This window comes from Phallusia mammillata, chromosome 4 (assembly GCF_965637545.1).
Source record: "Phallusia mammillata chromosome 4, kaPhaMamm4.hap1.1, whole genome shotgun sequence".
Lineage (NCBI taxonomy): Eukaryota > Metazoa > Chordata > Ascidiacea > Phlebobranchia > Ascidiidae > Phallusia > Phallusia mammillata.
The window spans coordinates 24,525,774-24,547,051 of NC_137255.1; the positions used below are offsets into that span (position 1 = coordinate 24,525,774).

General features: G+C 36.0%; 2 protein-coding genes across 2 annotated transcripts; both read right to left on the reverse strand.

Moving 5' to 3' along the window:
* Positions 1-888: 888 nt before the first annotated feature.
* LOC145223211 (DEP domain-containing protein 1A-like) lies at positions 889-14,946 on the reverse strand. Its single transcript, XM_080089589.1, has 21 exons — positions 14,798-14,946; positions 14,431-14,580; positions 13,875-13,990; positions 13,171-13,312; positions 12,460-12,608; positions 11,766-11,980; positions 11,314-11,475; positions 10,455-10,595; positions 9,771-9,849; positions 9,265-9,405; positions 8,573-8,742; positions 7,223-7,759; positions 6,389-6,629; positions 5,659-5,852; positions 5,510-5,588; positions 4,865-4,955; positions 3,322-3,501; positions 2,517-2,582; positions 2,289-2,414; positions 1,539-1,663; positions 889-1,469 (listed from the first exon to the last, which is right to left on the reverse strand). Exons 1-21 carry the CDS (start codon positions 14,846-14,848, stop codon positions 1,463-1,465), a joined length of 3,162 nt encoding a protein of 1,053 aa, XP_079945715.1. The 5' UTR covers positions 14,849-14,946; the 3' UTR covers positions 889-1,462.
* Positions 14,906-21,204, reverse strand: LOC145223212 (uncharacterized). Its single transcript, XM_080089590.1, has 8 exons — positions 21,024-21,204; positions 19,904-20,051; positions 19,322-19,416; positions 18,281-18,447; positions 17,885-18,006; positions 17,190-17,266; positions 16,918-17,127; positions 14,906-15,913 (listed from the first exon to the last, which is right to left on the reverse strand). The coding sequence occupies exons 1-8, from the start codon at positions 21,132-21,134 to the stop codon at positions 15,737-15,739; spliced, it is 1,107 nt and encodes a 368-aa protein (XP_079945716.1). The 5' UTR covers positions 21,135-21,204; the 3' UTR covers positions 14,906-15,736.
* Positions 21,205-21,278: the final 74 nt, after the last annotated feature.

Consider the following 21,278-nt stretch of genomic DNA (forward strand, 5'->3'; position numbering starts at 1 on the left):
TTTATATATTTATTTAATTTAAACTAATAAAATTCACTCCTGCACGTTTATTTTGTGGGAACTGGGAACTGAAAATATGTTTTGTTGTGTCTTGTGTTCAAAGTTTTACGCATTACGTCGCGTGCCGCGTGTCGCTTTAATTTTAAACAGCGAAAATCGAATTTAAAGTCGACTTGCCCAAAACGGTTGCATCTTTGATTTCTCTACGAAATGTTTTTATCTTGCTTTAATTAGAAACAGTGTGGTTGGCTGGATTTTTATTGCTGTAAATTTGTGTTATTTAACATTTTAAAGGATTTTGCCATCCGTTGCTCGAGGACGAGGGGGCTATCTGTATTCTTATAAAAGTCCACGGACTCGTGGTTGAAAAGCACTTCTACAAATTCTGATACGTACTATCATGTTGCATTTTAACAAATTGGTTACTTTTGACCACCTACACATTTTTTGGACAGGTCATTAATGTCGTTTGACTCCCTTACAAATGCACAAAGTTTGAATGGGTCGTAACTGTGTGGTTGTTGTGATCACATTTCTAAACGGTCCGGAAATTGGGGCCCGAACCCGAAAGTACAAGTCCGAAACCCGGCCCGAACCCAAATTGTTTTTAAAAAGACCGTTGTGAGGCCCGAAAGTTTGATTGACAGGCGTATACATTGCAGCCACAGGAAAGACCAAGACAACAAACACAACTGGTCTTGAACTTGGCGTTTTAGGGCTGTTTGACATTAGGTCTGGTCCAACGACTGGCTACTTAAATTTATTCAAAAAATAAATAAATAATAATACTGACACAGAGTCTAAAGTCAGGCCCGAATCAACCCCGCTTTTTGACGAAACTAAGCCCGACTTGCAACTCTGGCTCTGATTATATAACCACGGAGCAACTCGAATCGCAACTACTTTATTTTTATTATATTGGTTTAGGTTTGTTTAAACTCTTTCAAAGCAATATTGATCGACTTATAGGCAAATCAGCAGGACATAAAGTGATTGAGCAGCAAAAACGCGACGTAAACAAAGAAATGGAAGACTAAGAAATCGACAAAACGAAGCACCGATTGTTACTGTGCTAAGGAAATTGAGCACTTAAAAAGTTGCAAAGTGAAGAACAAACAACAAAAATTGTGACAGTGTTTAGACATGCAGTGATTGGTGAAAAAACGGACACAGATCGAAGATAACTTGAAAAAAAACTTTTGGAGACAACACACACGACAATTTGTTGAAAAAGTTGTACCCCATATAAGCAAAAAAAACTAGTAAACTAGACGAAAAGTTGCACACTATAGTGGCCACACACAATGATTGCTGAAGATCAAGTTGCTTCCAGAGGAAACTGAAACAGCATCCTATTAATTTCATCATAGAATCCAGAAGTACAAAACGAACACAATTGTTTAAAACTGTACAAAAGCTGAACGGCCAGCACAGAATTTGAACGTATGTAGATGTTATAGGATCATAGTCTGAAAAAAAAATCATATTTGTAAGCATATAACAGGATTTGTCTATTTTAGTAATGAGTGATATTTTACCTAAAGTTTCTCAACCTCTGGATGGCGCCGCTGAGCAAAGGTTGTTTTTTGTTGGAGGTTGTTTCTAATTTTGGGTGACCATTAGGAAAGCGGGCTTTGAAAATTTCTGGGTAAGATTTCTGAAACTGAACAAAATGGTTGGTGAGTTGATCATGGCTTCGCAACATTACTTTCGCAATTATTTTTTGAAAAGCAATTTTAGCTCAAAAATGTATCTGAGGTACCTATACCATGACCTATATCAGTGGTTCTCAAACTCGGTTTTCGGGGCCACATGCGGCTCCCAACTACTTATTTTGCGGCTCGCACCAGACCTCAAAAAACCACCAAACATTGATATTTTAGCTTATTTAAGTAATAATCTTTAGTGATTTTCTCAAGGTTTCGTTTTTTTGCGGCTCCCTACACACTTAAAAAACTACCATTTGGCCCCAACAATAAAAAAGTTTGAGAACCACTGACCTATATCCAGTATTGTAAATTTAATTATTAAAATTGCGATTCTAACTAAAATAAAGCTTTTAGGTTGCTCTTGCACAATTTATTGTCTTAATTTACAAACTATTTTGCATATTTCAGAAACTATTTGCTTTTGCTCAACTATTATATTTGCCAGTTGAACAAAAAAGACAGTTTATAAAATTGTAAGGTTTGTGGCAAAATAGAACTTTAAAAAAACCCTGCAAAAATAAATGGTGGCAGCAAAAATGTATTCAAAGACAGAAATATCATAACTCAAACTGCTCGAACTTGTTTTAGCTTCTTTTTCTTTTCTTTCGCCGAAATGGTTTGGTCGTCGACAGTTTTCTGAAGAAGCTCTGTTAGTGCTGATCTCAACGCTGTTTGTCTGTGATCCTCATACTCTGTACTGCTCACCTGCGACATATAGCGGATACGTTATATACAAATCACTACCGCTAGGTGCGGTAGAGATACAAGACATGCAAGAATATCAACATCCACTCATTTTTACTATACCTGCTTGCAAAACGTATATTGCCTTGACAACTTTTTTCTCCCCAAAGCGTCCCTCTTCATACTCTCCTACATAAGAACAGAATAATTGAAAAAAGGTAACAGAAAGATAAATGGAGGATTTTTTACGTTGAACGACAAGAAAATACGTTCATTAAAGACCTATCTGCCTTACAGTGAAAATGCTGGTCGTAATTTTATGGGATAAGCTTGGAGTAATATATTGGTTTAGTTAAATAACGTTTTATTGAATAAATTAGCTGTTGCTCCCAGACATAAGGTTAAAACGAGCGTTGCTCTACCGGCACCTTTATTATAAACAACCGACTTCGACGTCTAATATGAGACGCCTTTATCAGGATAATGGCATATCTTGAAACGCAAAGTTTTTATAACTCGTTTATATATGTTTTACTGGTTTGGAACCACGCAGTTTAATATTATTACTCCTGTACCGAGACGAGATAAGTACCCAGAGCTTTTGGGACTTAAGCACTATAAGCAGTTAGTTATTTTGCGGGCAGTTTAGGAATCTCATAACACAGCGACCGGCAACCGCCGGGTCGCGGCCCGGTACCGGACTGCGACGAGTTCATTACCGGGCCCGGTGTTGATAAACTAATTTAGGCGTTTTCATAGCTAAATATTTGTAGGTTTTTGACGGCCGGTCCGCGATCAAATTTCAGTTTCAAAAACGGCCCGCAGTAGAAAAAAGGTTGCCGACACCTGTCCTAACAGTAAAAATAAAATAAAATCAATGAAACGCGCTCAGTCTACAAACAAGTGTAGGCATTTAATAGAAAGGTACCTTGTCAGCAACGATACGCTTCACTGCACTTTCCACTTCTGTTCTAAGTTTTTCCGGAACCGTCATAACCAGCGACGCGTGGTCAAGCATGAAGCAAAAGACACGTTCGGATAATTTCGATTCTACGTCATCGCTGACGTCACGCTGTCGAATGACGCAGGCAGTAAACTTCTGGATGAGCTATGCAAAAACACGTCCACATGTTAAAACAAACAAAAATAAATAAAATAAAAACTTGCCAAAGCAAAAAGGTTGATGTTATTTTTAAGGTACAACAGCCAGAGCAAAAAGTGACGTGCTTTGCCGGTTCAATGACGTAACAATTACATATTTCGAGCCGTTAATTAGCTGCGTTATCTTAATGCAGTGGTTCTCAAACTTTTTTTTGTTGCGACGCCTCTGGAAAAGTTTTCTGGACTTGCGACGCACCAGCAAATAAAAGTTAATGAGGAAACTTATCAATAAACAGTTAATTTAAATCCTTTAAACAGCACTTAGAGAACAAATTTAGCTTAACTGTTTTTCGACAAAGTTACTCAACACTTTCAGTGCACCCGGCAATTACCTGCGGGCTTTTGTTAATTGTTTTAATTATTGCGCACAATTGCATTGTCTTGTCTGCTGCAAGGCCTTAACAGCATCAATAACGAATTACAATGAAAGTAATGTTTCAACTTGCGCACAATATGACTGATGCACAAAAATTTACTGCTAAAACTCATGCACAATAATTACTTCAAACTTTTCTGACAATTATACGTTATAACTACCTCAAGCCTTTGCTAGAAAAGTCGCCTTTGTTACATTGTTAAGAAACAAGACTCCGTTCACATAATCAAGTTTAATGCCCGCCAAGCGTCGCCCCAGACACGCGCCTATCACGCACTTGCTGCTTGTACTGTTTGGTCTCGACGTACATTAACGGACAGCCGCATTTTTGATCAAAAACTTTTGAGGTAAATTTACGTCAATCCGCACTCTACGCAAAAAGTATTTGGACGTAGATATACGTCACCTGCACTGAAACCTCATTTTTATGAAATAAACTGAGTTCAGCCACGAAACGGAAATATTCTGCGACGCCCTTGGAAAATTGAAACGACGCACCAGAGCGTCGCGACGCACAGTTTGAGAACCACTGTCTTAATGAATAGATTTCTTGTACATACGTGCCTTTACTTTTTTTTTTCAAAAAAACATTTCCATTTTGCCCGAAATTTAGAGCTGGTTCAAAGCATTATCGTCCAGCTCCAGACAACGCTCAACAATGAGCTACTTATGACGTCACAAACAAAATTAACCATTATCACGAAAAGTTTTCATGAAATTATTATTCGGCAACAATTTAAATCTAGGGAAATAAAAAAAAATACGCTACGAAACAAAAAAGTATAAAGCCAAAAAGTAGATGCTCCTATTGCCACAAAAACAGGCGACCCAACATCAGGGCGCGACCCACAGGTTGGGAAACACTGACCTATGGGACACGTTAGTCTCTTAGGGTATTTGAAGATTTTAACGCACGAAAACAGCAAGCTCCTACCAGAGATCGTAGAGACTGTTGATTGTCGAATGAAATCAGGTTTGGGTTGCTCAACATCTTTGAAAGAAGTCTCAGAAGTAGATGAAGTTTTCTGTGACAGATAGAACAACTGGATACATTATCAGCAAACATCCTAAGACGAATCCCAACTGCCCTTGTAAGTTAATTGTAGGCACAGAGTTGTAAGTCGGGCCGGGTTCGGTCTTAGGTTTCTTTAAAAAACGGGCTTGATTCGGACCTGACTTTACACTCTGTGTCGGTAATAATATTTTTGAATAAATTTAATTAGCGTAGTAGCCAGTTGCTGGACCTGACTTAAGGACAAACAGCCCAAAAAGCCCTTGTTCAAGACCAACTGTCTATTATTGTGATTGTTGTCTTGGCCGTTCATGGGGCTTTTAATGTATATACCTGTCACTCAATTTCGCATCTAAACGGGCTTCTTGAACGCGATTCGGGTTTGGGCAGGGTTTCGGGCTCCAATTTCAGACCCGTTTACAACTATGCGTTGACGACAAAGCCGTTAGCTTTTGGTAAGCTACATTTGTTTGTTGCTTGGACATTTTATATGCAGTTGCAACCAAATTTGATAACAAACGCAGTGTGACACAATATCCCGGTTTTAGAATAGAAACCATGATTTACCTTCTGCGAACAGGAGACAAAAGCAGTAGACACAACTGGAATGCTTCAGCGGTATGAGGTCTCACATTTTGTTGCTCCCCTTAAAAACAAATCGAAACATTTTTTCAAAGCAAGAAACAACATACATTTTTCGTCGCAGGCAAACCAACCAATAGCGACTCGTTGTTTTCGCGCCAAATCCAGCGCTGCACTAAGTGGCGATTGAGGTTCACTTGGAATTGTGATATTTGGCCGACTGACGCTTTTGTGACGTAACAATGACGTATTGGGTGGCTGTAGGTTTGACGTCGAAGCCATTGGTTGAGGTGGTTGAGTCCTACGAGGATGCAGACTGCTGTACGATCTGAAATTAGATAAATGAAAACCAGTTCGGTTAATCGCAAATTTCGTATTATTGCAAATTGAATCCTAAACCGCACCCAATCCCTCTCTTAACAATTCAAAACATTTTCATTCCTCTCCAACAGGCTACATAGTAGATGCTAAACCACACAAAGATAAACTTTTCAAGTCATATTTCCAAAGCCAAAGTGTCTATTTTCAAACCACATGTATGAATTTAAGTGAATTCCTCCATTCAAGTTTTAAAATTCCTTGGGAGGAATTCCTCCCTGTTTGGGAACCACTGCCGTTACTTAACAATACACGCAAAAAGACTCCGATTAATGACAAGAAAAAAGTTTAGAAAACTGGAGTTGGAATTACTCCTAATTGTCTGTATTTTTCCAGGACAAATTTGAAACAAAAACATTCAATTTACCCAACTTGGTGACAACATAGAAGCAATGATATGTGTGTTTTACACTTATATGACATTCATTATTATGTTTGCTGCATCAAAAATACTGTAATTGTTATTTGTGGCTAGGGACCATTTACCTGCTAAGGCGAGCAAATTTTCCAGCTACATCGTCCATGGATGGGGCCTTAAGCTGCCTGTCCCTGATGCCCACAGACACATAAGGCAGCCTCATGATACGAGACTTAATGCGGTGTGCATTTACAGTTGAAGAGTCGGTATCGTATGGCGGGACCTCTCTCCGTTCTATGATGTCAGATTTCGGTCGAGAGCGGTTCAATCGATGGCCTTCTTCACAATGTTTTCTTTTATGTATGTTTTCTAAACGGGAGGCAATATAACAGCTGTGAATTAGGGATTATAGATTTTGTTGTACATCAACCTTTAAACCAGATTCGGTTAATCCGGATCTTCGACTAATTTGGACGACACTTGAGGTACAAATGATTTGTAATGTGGTAAGGCCTTGACTAATCGACATCGGATGAACCAGATCTTCGCCTAAACCGGGCATTTTTTGGTCTAAACGGGTCCAGATTAACCGAAGTTTACTGTATTTCGTTGTAGTAGCATAGCCAATATGTCAAGCTGTTTTATGCAATTAACCAGATTATGCAACTAAACATACGATTTACTTGACAAATGGCTATGGTTGGGATTAATGATTTCTAGCAACTAAACCAATAATGCAATTAATCGGATTACAGGTAGAAAGCCAGCATGCAAGTTATTTATGTATCTTAAAAAAACATTTGACAAAAAGAAATTCTCAATGAACCACAAAAGAACTACACAAATAACTGCAGCCAAAAAATATAATGTAAACTTAATATCATTTCTTGTTCTTTCAATTTAAGTTCCATTCTATTTGAACTCCAATGCCTAGCAAATGCCTTAAAACAAGCTGCTCTCACCTGCATTTCGAACAGAGTAGACCCTTCCAACCAGAGCAGCAGGTGGCGATGGTTTGTTTGCAAGTCTTGGCAAACTCCCATATCTCTCTGCTCTCTTTTCCTGGTGCATGTTGTTGTACATATCAAATGCTGATGGAGGTGAACTCTTATTTTTCTTTTCCTCTTGAAGTCTGCTCTTCTGAGGCAGCATCTCCATGTAAGGGTCACCTGATGTAGGTATTAAATCCGGAGGTGGTACCATCTTTTTCGGAGCTGCACTCCTAAATTTTGGATCAGTGTTGGTATCCTTAAACGGGGTTGAGTGGCTGTTTAGGTATCCTGAGTTTTTGGGAAGAGGTTTCATGGTTCTGTAAGGAGGACTGAAAAGATCCTTATCATCTTGAGGTTGATCTTCATCATTTTCAGCCATCAGATCTAACTCCAGCTCATTCCTCATTGTGTGGCTCATGTTGAAGAGTAGATCTTCCACAGAGGAGAATATATCATCCCCTTGATCTTCTTGAAGTCCGTCTCCGATAAACTGTGAATGTGGTGATGCTAAAAACAATTTAGGCAGGGTATAACATTATTTGCGTAAGATGAACATTAATTTACAACTGGAATTAGCTCTGAAGCGTCTATGCAGACCAGTGATTATGGCACACTCATGTGTAAATCTCACTTTCGACTGGTTCACCACTGAGCCTGTGTATCTCAGTTGGTAGAGCGCGAGTCCCAGAAAGACTCCTGTTGGGGTTTGAATCCCACCACAGGCTAGATTTTTCTAACCTATGCTTTACAATATGATGGTGAATGTTTGGTGACTGGCTTATTCAGTATAACGCTTTTAATGAGTCTGGCGTACTATTGTGTAAGTCTGGAAAATAAAAAATCAATGCCAAATCAATCAGTATATATATTACAGACCACAATTCAGGAGAAGTTGAATCCTAGTTTTAAACCACATCTAGCTATTCTGTTTATTCCAATTTTATCATGCGCTTCAGTATCCCTTTTTGCTTTTTCACTAACTTTTTGAATTCAAATTTTTATAGTCTGCAGTTTTTGAATTCCAATTATTATTGTTTTTTACTGCACTCAAGCACAGATGTAAAGTAGTTAAACAAGAAAAGTGAGTGTATATCATTAAGTGCAGATCCTAATACTGCAACATGATGATTTTTACAAATCATTTTGATTCATTAAAAAAACCTTTTACCAAACAGGGTATTGCAATAAACAAGTAAAAGCAGTAACTCCAACATTTAAACACATAAAAAATAAATTAGTTTAATATTGTTATAATTGAAGTTGGAACATACATAGCCCAATAAGGTTTAAACTGCAAAAAAACAATTTCTAATTTTTCACCTGTGCTTGTAGATGAGGGGAATGCCTTGTGTTGGAAACTAAGATTAACATAGTTTTCTTTTTCACTGTTATCATCATGATTTGAAACACTGTGCTCCGAAACCCGAAGCTCTGGTAGTGAAGCAGCAATGTTGTGATGCTTGTTCAATGCTAAATCAGTATGGCTTGACCTGCAAAAAATGTCGACAAAAGTTGTTGAGGCTAATCATTTTGGCTTTCTATATTTTGAATTGTAATTTCTGTAAACATTTTGCAACTTAAAATTTATAAGCGTATGCAGACAAAAACAGTTCATCACATAACCAGTTGGCCTAGCTTTTTATGTGATAAGCGGAGTTTAAAACCCTAAGCACTTATATGTATACATATAAAGACATTCTTTCTGTTCCATTGAGATAAATATCATCAGTCTTCAATGCAATACAGAAAAAAATCTGATTAATTGCTTCTAAAAGTTTAGCAAATTGCTCAGTTTATGTGATAAACTGGACAATTCTTTGACATGTAATGTGCTAAAAAATATCCAATTAACTGGTATGCGAATAACCAGACCCATCTGCATGAAGAAAACAAAAATGGGATATAGTAATCTTTATTTGATGTAACTATTCTAGATTAGTTTTACTGTTCTTGATAACTATTCTAAAATCCCTATGCAAACCCCATTAGTCACAATAAAGCAAGTGACAAACCTGATGATAGGATTATTTTCCTGTGAATAATGGAATGATGTCTCTTCATCAAGGACATCGAGAGCTGGAGTGGATTGAAAGTGATCTTCCATCATTCCACTCATCCGTTTTCTCATGGAATTATCATTTAAACTAAGATTTCTGTGCAACAATAACAGTTCATTAGTTCCTGGACATTCAACAAGTCTTGTTACTTTGGGTAACATCATTGAGAGTTAATTAACACTACTTTTATTTGTCAAGTGCATAGTGTTTTTATAAATCTTAGACAACCCCTGTTCAATGTCAAAGCATGTCACGATAGGCACATAAATAAGTTATTGTATGTCAGGCCTTTTAAAGGTGTAATATTGAATCAATATGGTCTCTCAAGTAGGCATAATTATGCGAAAAATCGAGCCTGTGGTGGGATTTGAACCTATGACACAAGTCTGAAAAAAAAAACCACAGACTTTAGGTTTTATGCCTAATTTAACAAAAATGCATACTTATCATATTCTATTTACCTCTGTAACATGTGGGTATGATTGTTGTTTGCTTCCAATCCAGCATGTCTCGGACACAATTTCATCCCAACATTGTTTTCTGTAACACAACACCAAATGATGCGTCAGATTTAGGATGCAGGAAAAATACACCATTCACAACTTTTATAACACTAAAATGCAGGAGATGTTTAAAAAAACTTCAAATTAGTAGGAAATGTAGGAACATGTTTATGTTTCTGAACTTTTTAACTGAGAAATGTGTCATGAATTTCTTACCAAAATAAAACAAACGATTATATTTGCATTGTAGTGTTTAATTTTAAATTTTTTCTTTGAAGTCTATCTGTATCAAATGCTAAATTTTCACATATTGTTACAACCGAATCTACCAAGCTACTATACTAAAAATAGTGATAGCAGTGATCTTTTCTTGTGTTGTAAATCTATATGTGTGTTTACATTCGGTTAGAAATCATAGTGCAGTCATCTAGGATGAATTTACATACAAAACGTAACTAAAACTAAAGACAAAAGAGAGACTTTTCTAGAAATAAGGAAGATCACATCAAAATAGGGACAAATCTTAGAAACACAGACAATATGGCGATGCTGGATATATACATACATCTATATATACCATGTCTCACAGTCAGACTATACATAGCCTATTAAGTTATCTTTATTTGGTGAAATATAACATACCATCAGCATTAAATAGCTTTTTTCCCCGTCTTCCACTTTTCTGCCTTCTTACTTCCAAGTTTTTATGTCGCATCTGAGCTTGAACAAGTTTCTTGTGGATTTTATCCAGTTCTGCTTCTGACTGTAGATGTGGTTGGGAATCTATAAAATATTTTTGATTAAATTTATTTACACAAATCTATGGTGTAGGGCTGTAGGCTTTAACCTTATACTAATCATGGGTTTCAAAAACTAGCTAGTCATTTTGGATTGTTTTATGAACAAAACATAAATGTGTAAAAAAGGTTGATTTATCTAAGGTCAAAAAGGTGATGTTGAATATTGCACCTTGTTGAACGAAAAACGAAATTATGGCAAATATTGCTGTGGTTAAACGCAACTTTATTTAAATACAAGTCCACGCTTTTTTGTGAATAACTTACATGTGCAAATAACCATATTACCTACAACATAGCTACAGCTGGGATACAGTAAGCATACAAAATGTTTCTTTAGACTATCTGGATCCGAGTTGTAAGTCAAGCTAAGCTTTAAGGGTTGGGTTTGAGCTTTGTTTTTTAACAAACGGGATTGATTTAGGCCTTCTTAAATAAAAATTACCAAGATGAGTAGCTAGCTGCTGGTTGTAACCTAATGCCCAACAGCCCTAAAATGTCATGTTTTTCTTTTACTGTCCGTTGTGTACACCATTGGTTCTCAGCCAGGGCCAGTGGCCCCAAAAATTTAAACTGTTTGCCTATTACAGAAAAAATACTTATCCTAAAAGATCAGGGCTCTCAAAAACGATTCGGGTTTGAGCTCAATTTTCGCTTACAAATCTGACCTGGATTGTAATAAATCGATACACGATGCTTCCTACCTTCAATAGCCACAGTGTGGTTATGACCGCGGCACATTTCATCGAGAAGTTCACCACGAACCAGAAGAGTTGTGAAAATTTCAAAGTAGCCATGAGTAGTGAGAGCATCAGGCATAGCACGAAAATATTCCCAAATGGCTTTGAAGACATCCTTCTCAAAACCTTGTATGAAAGAGTTTTTTACTTGTGAAAACACAAAGATTTCAATCAACAATAAATTTGCTTTTAGTTTACTGGGCTCTTAAAAATGTAAAATTTTTTAATACATTTTTGAAAAACAACAACAATAATTTTATGTTCAGAACAAAACAATACTGTATTTTTTTTTATAACCCAAGTGGTAAAATCAAAAACTAAATCTAGTAAAAATGATTCTGAAAGTTAAACATAACCCTTTGCTTTAAAATTTAGTATAGAAATAATATCAATTGTATCAAAAACACTAGTAGTACCTTGATAATTTGGTAACCCGGAGTCAGTAGAGTTAGGCCACCCAGCTAAGCATTTCATAGCACTCAGTAACCAACACGGTAATTCCTCTTCAGGCTTTACATGTACAACACCAGATGGCGCCATTTGAGTAGCATTGTGTTGGATCCAATCTGCGTTCAGTTCCTTTCCAGGAAAAATTTCGGTTGTGTTTTCCAGATGAAGCACTTTTTTGAGACTGTGCAGTAAATGCAGTTAGCATACATGGAGTAAAAAAAAACAAAAAAAAAACACCCAACATACAAGAATACCAAGTTAGAAATGAAAAATATACAACAGGCATTGATAAAAGTGTTTGTCCTAATAAGAGCAATTTCAAATAAATAAGTAGCTGCCCCAATGTCCACTTGTGTTTTTACCCAAAATTGTTTTTGTTTGTACCATTTTAGGTTAAACATAACAAGCGATTTTGTCAAACAACTGTATAAATTTGTAATAAACTCTAAAATGCTTCTGATGATTATGAAAGTAATCCCATCAGCTTTATTGCAAATAAATACTGACCTTCTGTTGCCAAAAACAAAAAAAATCAGCAACACAATTTTTTTACCCAATTTGACTATAGTGTTAACTTTTCTAAAGTGGTAAATTACACACACCATGTTAAAATACAATATAGACAGACCAGAAGATATTTACAACAATCAAACAACTCACCACACAAGGAGAGAGGATTTCCACACCCCAGCCATTTCCTGTTGCGTTAACTCTGGTTGTTGTTGCTCCTTTGATCCCAATTGCTGGAGACTGTTTGTTTTGTCTTGCATAATTCCATTGTTTTGGCCACATACAAAAGGAGGTGAAATCTGAACAAAGAAACAACAATTAGTACGCAATTATGTGACCTTTTCTAAAACAAAGACTTTATGGCAGGTACTGTCTAGGTTTGTAAAGTAAATTTTAAATGCAATCCAGAGGAATAATAATATTAGCTTGCCTGTTTCCTAGAAGTTAACTTAAAATGGTTGAAGAAATACTAAACTATTATGGTTTCAGCAATTGGTATTATTATGTCGGAAAATATCTATCAAGCTTGTAATGGGACTGGGGGGAATAAAATTACATGTAAAAAGAGAAAATTATATTGAAATTAATAAAAAAGAGCATGCAACCCAGCCTGAAATTAAGCTCACCATAATTACTGTTTATGCAGTTCAGTTATTTTATGATTTTGTGCACATATAATTAACGTACAATTCTGGTTTCAATACCAAACACATATTGCAAAGTTGTTTTATGTAAAATGTTAGAACTTTGTTAACTGATGGACCACAGTTTGGGTTTTAGGTGCAATTAAAGTAAAGATAAACTCCATTACATAAAATCAGCAGGAGCGGTGTTATGTACAAAAATCCTAACATTTCCAACCTTTGAAAGATTCGGAGTAGATTTGAAAAGCTGCGATGAATTTTTAACGTTCGACTTTTTTTCATCTTCTCTTCTTGTGTTTGTTGGAAGCAACGCAAGTGGCTGTCGAATCGATTTCGAAGGACTTTCAGCAATCGGAAATCTTCAATAAACATATGTATAAATTTTAGGAAGAGCCTTGTGATTTTCAAAACTTTAAATTCAACAAGTTTGGAAATGTTACGTTCAGTTGTTTTCTAAAGCATATATATGTTTTAAGTACCTTTCTAACCATACAGTTGTTTTAGCAATCCAACATACCCACGCACTTGTTTTAAAGCTTACCCCCAAATAACAAAACTTTACCATTAATTGTATATTTTACTGAAGGTTACCTTCAAAGCATGTTTAAATTTGGTGTAACATTGCACAACAAAAATCTAGTTTTTAAATATGTTTAGTGTTAAACTAGTTGTCAATTTCGGATATTGCATCAAATTTTAAATCAACATATACATTAGGAGTTTAGGTGGTCAAGAACCACATATAAAACCTCTTAACCCTCTTATTTTTGGCATTTGCAAATTGAAACACTATGCCAAAAATAAGTCCAAAGAGGAATATTCTGGCATGAGCATTTAGCGAAAGATTTGTGAATACAAAATATTGTTTTATGTTCATTATTGACAGTATAGGTTGTAATGTCTTTTTTTGTCATTTTAAACCTGTAAAGTTGATTGTTGTCCGAGAAATCCTCAGTTCCCCACATTCCATGGACATCTTCAAATACATGATTCTTCAAAAATTTCTGAAGCAATTGAATGGTTTGTTGTCTTGTTACCTGTAAAAGATTAAAGGCTGTTGCATAAATAGATGTGTTATTGCATAACCCTTTTTACTATATGTCGCCTATACAAAACCTACAACTTAGGACCAGTGAAGTTTTTCTGCAATAAATTTTGTTCAGATTTTACATATTTTTGAGGATAAGCCACAGCCTAACACAAAGTTGTGAAAATTGAAACAGCATGTACAAACCCATATTGAAAAAAAATGGGTTTATGCCACACAGAGGATGTATATGCAAATCACTGAAACAACTTGCCAGCAAAAACAATTGAAGAAAAATTCTTGCACATTGACAATAGATACTACTGATTATTTTTACTGACATTTGCAAAATGTATCTATCATATCTTTTGGGCAAAAAGAGTGAATGTAAGCTGGTATAACACTATCCAAATAGGCTATATTTCTCAAAGGAAATGACATGATCGTTACCTGTGTTCCAAAGTTTCTGTTTGCTTTTAACAAAGCATGCAGCCAATCGATAGCTTCAGTTGCAGAGAAACAATCTTCGTACGACTTCAACAGTTGGCGATGTTTCTTTGTTGGAATTCCAGCTTGGAACAATCGAACCACCTCGTTCCACTTTGGAAAAAAAGCAGGTTTAGCAACAAACCCAAGTTAAAAAAATCTCCAATATTATACTAGAATTACCCATGTCTAACATAAACCTTAGAAACAATACTAATATATGTTCTAGTATTGCAAAAAATCACATTCTGTTGTTTTCAATGTTTTGTACTTTGGTAGCAGTGGTATTAAATACTGTTTATTCGTTTTTTCTTAAACAAATGTTTCTTACCAGTTTTGTTGCCCGATAAGGTCCGTGCGGAATATTGCCAGATGAAATCATTGCCTTGAAATCCGTAAGCCTGTGCAAAACAGTGACACGACACACAAAAACAGTTGCGTACCAGACAATCTGGCACTACTTCAACTCCTGTTTAAAGTGGTGGACAAAGACAAGAAACTATAGTTTTATAAAAGTCAAATATTTCAAGGTAATCTATTTAACTTGATGACCAAACAAACTATACTTCTTTCCACTTGTATAAATGAATGGAACAACGTTGAAAACAAAACACGTTCAACCTTAATCCATGGAACATGCACTTTTTACATTTTCAGACTCAAAAAAGTTTTATCTATTTCATTCTTGCACAATTCATGCGTGGAGATTATTCCATGCTGCTGACAAAATAAACTCAAAGTCTCAAATCAATCTCAACTGAAAAATGAAAACAGAAATTCATATTTCGCGCTTGTGCCACTTGATGTCGCACGTGTGACTTTATTAAGTCAGTCATGCATTTATTTTCTGAATATAATTTATTATTTTCTGAAACAGCAATTACAGCAAACAAACTTCAAAATAAGCAATGTCAAAAATTCTTTGTTTATCTTTTCAAAACAAAAAAATCAGTTGGTTTCAGTTTTACTTATTCGAACAAGGCGCATGATTATTGATTAGCCGAAAAGTCAAAAACTGAGTTAAAGAAAGAAGGCAATCTGTCCGGTTCGCTGGATGTATGCAAGTACACGATAATAATCGTAGTGAGAGATGCCGATAAAAAATATATATATATATTTTTTTCGACACACGATTATAGTTTTGCGGATAAAAAGAGAAAATAGCACATAACTAAAATTGCCCTAAAAATCGCACTGCAGTCAGGCGCAGTGCAGGTGAGTGTCAAACAACCCCAGAAAGAAGCTTCGATAATAAAATTGGTAGCCCAGCTTATTTCTTAGGACGAGTTTCGTTGTGTAAATAAAGTTTCATTGGTGTTGGCGTATTCCTGTCCTTTGCGCGAAAAGCTTCCTCGCGAAGAAACACGAGATCTTGAGTTCCAAACAGAGCTGCTCTTGCGGCCGCGCCGTACGTGGAATCGTGGATCCGGATTTGGTTCGCCCTCCACTAAACAGAAGAGGCAAAATTGATATGCATGCGTCTACTTCAAGGGGAACCATTGCATTTACGTGAACAACTAAATGACGGACGTTAACTTCTACCATTAATAATGCTATAGATTGTTGGTGTGACGTTCATATGCATATGCAGTTGAATGTAAAAATTCTTGCGTATAACACATTCAATATAGGCCTGGTTATCGAATTTTATCAAAAAAAATGTAAGTTTACGTATTCTGATGGTAAGCAGTTACAAAAACTTTTAAACTTAAGCGTTCGGACTTTAAAAAGGTAATGAAGCACCGGTCACGCTTTGAAATGAAATTGAGGTGAAAACCACTAATTGTTTTGTTTCTGCAACCAAAATAGGTGTCGCTTGTGTAGCTTGTGACTACATATTGAGTGTACATGTTGGTGTAATGTAGCTGCACTAGCTTATATAGTTAATGTATAAGAAGTTGCTGCCAGGCAAATAGCAACATTATACCGCTCTTCCGGGATTTTTTTTTACCGACGTCCTAAACAGGTCGCCTTCATCAGGGTAAACCGCGAAACAGTCTTATTTCGCTCAAAGCTTGATTGACAAAATTGATAAATTGCCATTTTGAAAAAAAACGCTTCGGCATCAAACTTGTTAGAAAACGTTCTTCTTAGGCGACTAACCAAATGGGTTATTTTGACATTTTAATCCCATTGTGACGCAACAGACATAAGTTGTCAGTGGCAAACAACGTCACATCACAATGCAATCAGATTTAATTAAAATGGGATTAAAACAAAGGGATTACAATTATGGTCCTGGGCCGAACGTTGTTGGTATTTTATGCACCATGTATTGGTTGCTTGTTAATAAAAGAAGTATAAAAATGCCTAAACTTTCAGGGGTCGACAAATAGCTTAATAACTGCATCGAAAAGGGCCCGCAAAGGCAAAAAGGTCGAGAACCGCTGATCTACAGCATAACTGTTGTGTATGTTTTTACTTCATGCTAATGTGTAAACTTTTGTTTACCTTGGTCAAAAGTCCCACGTTACTTCTTGGGTGAATGTGAAGCATATAATTGTTACTTATGTCAAAATTGGAAAGGTCAACCGATTCCTCATCAGCCCACATGTTCGGTCGTTGCATCGAAGTTTCCTCAATGTGAATGGGAAGATCTTTGCGTCTCAACGCTAAACTTCTGGGTCTATGACAGCTGAAAAAGGCCGCACCGTTTCTAATCTATGATTCCATAAAAAATGTGTAAGGTTTATTTAAAAAAAATGTATATTCAGCTTACTGACTTTAGTAAGATTTTTGTATCCGTTTAAAATCTCGGCAAGGAACTTCGCATTCGGCGTGGACAAAATTGCCCCAGCACCTACAACGAAAAAAATATACTAATTAAAATCGTTATTTAAAAAAAATTCAGCCATAGACATCTAAATGGCACTAGAACGATGGCTCTTAACTTTTTGTAGTTTGTACCCTCTAAAAGTAACTTTCAGGGCGCGTGGCTCTGTGCCAATCAAGTGTACGTGGTAAACTTGTCAAACGTTAAGACAAGTTGAAGGATGACTTATTTAACATGACAGCAATGCCAAAGAAAAGTCACATAGATCTATAGATTGGTGCAACTAAGGTGACGCCTACACTCGTCATGGGCTGCAGTCGGTGGTGGGATTCAATTTTTTGTCAGTCGGTTCTAACACAAATATAATATTTTTCAGACGGTTCTGTTACAAAAAGTCCATTGACAATAACCAGTAATGCTAACCGGTTCGCTGATCTCATAAAATTTCGTGAGACGGTTCCACAGAACCGGTGCGAACCGGCTGAATCCCCCCACTGGCGGCAGTTAAGAAACGCTGCACTACAACAATGATAATCAATTAGCCATACATTTTACCTATAATGTTTGGTAAACAAATATTCTCGACCAAGAAAAAAACTGTCGTTACCAACTGGTATTGGCCTTGAAGATAAACTAAACACGTACTTAGACTCTTAAGACCATTGAATCCCATTGTGAAAGGATATTGGCGAAGAGGATCCAATGACTTAAGAACAATAACATCTGAATCGAGATAAATTCCTCCGTGTTTTAGAAGAATTTGAAACCTTTATTAAAAGGTAGCTTTTTTTATTGAATAACAAATCTTTACAATTATGGACACACAATTTTAATTAGGTAAAGGCACACCAATGATGAAAATGACAAAATGAAAGGTTAGATTTTCACCACGCGAATAACCTATTTGGTGTTTAAAAGCATGCCCTTACTTTTGATAACAATAGCAACTTGTAGAACATTTGTCATAAAAACACGTTTACCATGTTGCAAGTTGCCTTCAGTTACACTAAATTAGCGAATTTCCCAGCTAGCTGGGTGTACCTTGCAACGTCCGTTCGAGTTAAAGTGTCTGAAATTCGATTTCCATAAATTTGTTTTGGAACTTGAAAATACGAAACTTCCAAACAAGGAATTTGAGCAACCAAATTCAACCACAATTCTCCTTGTGGAACGACATCGTTAATGTGAAATATCATTTTGTCCGGTTTCTATTTTGACAAAAGAAAAAGTCAAACAGGGTCAATTGACAGCGCTCTATTTGACCGGTCAAATACTATTTTTAATTTTAAAAATTAACTATTGTAAATTTAAACAAATCTAAGTAATTTGAAGCAACAGTGTAAATTTGTAGGCGTACTGTCCTTTTTTCTGTAATTGATCAAAAATTTGTTTGTAGGTATAGCCTACTTGTCTTATAATTGCCCTAACAGGATTTTTGTGGAAAAATTACAAGTCAATTGGAGAATCCAGTTTACAAATGTCTGATGGGCCATTGGTGAAATAAAGAAATAATGCAGTCTGAAAATGATTTGATGGAATAAACTAAACCTTTTCCATTTCACAGACAAATTAACATGAGTTAAAACCTTTTCATTCATTACTCATCGTTTATGAGAAGTTTTGGCTTCCAACTTTTAACTAAAATTCCAATTTTATAATGTAGCACTTGACTGTTATTTGACCTATTTCACAAGTATTTGACTAGTCAATTGACCAGATTTTATTTAACCGGTCAAATACCCAACCCTAAAATATTGTAATCCAAGTCTCTGAAATTCTTAACATCTCGAACATTATTTCAACAAGTAAGTTATTGGTTTGCGTAAATCGCATAGTTTGTTTTTGTTTAAGTTGTTACGAAACAATTTAGTTGTAAAGAAAAGTAGAACTTTTTGGATTCGAACGTAATACAACAAAGGAGTATATTGCAAACGTAAATAGAGAAAAAAAATCATATTTTGGCTTTTCTTTACGAAGCACCCTAAAATTTATTAATTTTGTTGACATTTATAAGTGAACTATTGACATGCGTAACTTTTTCACAGATGGAAAATGGCTCAACAAATAGATACAGGTACTTACGTGGTTGGTTGCAACAGAAAGAATGGATATGTAATGATAATACTTGAGCGTTCCATTTCCAATCCAAACATAATGAACTATGTTTGGGACGAGACCTACAAAGTAAAACGTTTGGAAAAGTTGTAAAGTAAAACGCACTTTTCATAGGTATATACACGGTTGACATGTACATGGAACCCTACATATATCCTTATCAGGACAATCCAAAAAAATCATAACTTACGAAACGAACGTTTTTTGAACAATTTTTTGCATTAATACGAGCCACGACATATCACATTTTTTGCCAGAACCAATGTGTTCCAGCAACTCACTGATCGTAGAAAATACTTCGTGCATCTCACGACAGCTCAAGTCCAGGTTTACTTTTACTTGTAGCATGGATTTGGCTGTCATTTCACTAAGTCTGTTCCTTGGTATTTTTGCAAGTAAGTTAAGGCAAAATAAGGACCAAGTTTAAAACAAATACATTTTTTTTGAAATATGACAATAAATGTTTCATTTGCCCTTCCTTCAATGTAAGGACAAATCTTAGAAATAAGGACGGTATGACAACCCTGGTTATATGTGATGGCGTTTTACCTTCAGTGTTGTTTCGGCAGGCAGGTTTTTGAAAAGGCAATGTTTCGCAGATAATGTGACTTTTGGCGTTGGCTGGTTTCACGCAGTTTTCTTTTTTAATCTGCTTTGTTCCAACTATGGATGCTGATTGTTGGCTAACAGGATTTGTCTAAAAAACATGCCATGTTTGTCAAATAGACTAAAATAAGTAGAAAAACAATTAAAATCCAAACTCGAATCAAACAAACTATGGGCTTCGTGTTTTACACCAAACACGGTTGCACTGGTGTAGCCTAGGACCATGCCCTAAATTGTAAAAAATACACATTCTTGGTCCTATAACTTGGTGTTTTAATACAATATGTAAAAAGGCAAATTAATTATGTCCAACTTTTTTGTTCTAAAGCAGTGGTTCCCAACCTGGGATTCGCGGACCCCCAAGGTGTCCGTGAGATGGTTTCAGGGAGTCCATGGAGGCAAATATGTTTAGTATCATTACCCAACAGAAAAATACAAGTTCAAACTCTTTATCACACCTTAATTGGGTCAAGAACAATTACTTTTTGTAATTGTTTTCCCTTTTGTGACAGAATAACACACATGGACAATAAACTTTATAGGACACGTGATGTGTTAAGTTTTAGCTTATAGCAGAAAATTTATCGGTTTGCTGTGCTGACCGCTACAATACAGAAACTCCATTGAAAATAAAAAACTGTGAAGGTGGAATGCTCCAAAAGCGTAATAAGGTGTATGCAAGAAACGTGAAACATAAAAAGACCTGCGGTAAATTACGTTGGGAGTCCGCAGACTTATACAATTTATAAAAGGGGTCGGTGACTACAAAAAGGTTGGGAACCACTGCCTACAGCAGGGGTGTACATGGTGCATATAAAATATACAGGATCGCTTGGTGCATTATTATCACCACTTGGTTCACCCTTATATTGCTTGGTACACATTTATTTCGCTTGTTAAAGGTTCACCTAGCAAAATAAAGTTGCACCAAGCGATATAAAGGTGCAACAAGTGATCCAAGCGATCCTGTATACTGTATATATATATATATATATATATATTGGATGCAGTCTACAGGTATTAAATTGTAAAAATTCTATAGAAATTAACTAATGGAACTTACTTCGAAATCTGTGACAACTTTTGAGAATCTCGTACTTTGAAGTGAAACTGCGTTATACACAACCCACACAAAACAAATCAATAAGGCCTTTACCCTGAAACCCTTGTACATTCTGCCTTTTAATCTATAACATTACTGGTACTGTGCGGCTGAAGAACCTAAAACTAATTGGATGGTTGCCCAATGCATTATCCATTGTTGCAAATGAAGTCATAACAGGCGCATATCCTGAAGTTCTTTGTTTAATAGGGTGCT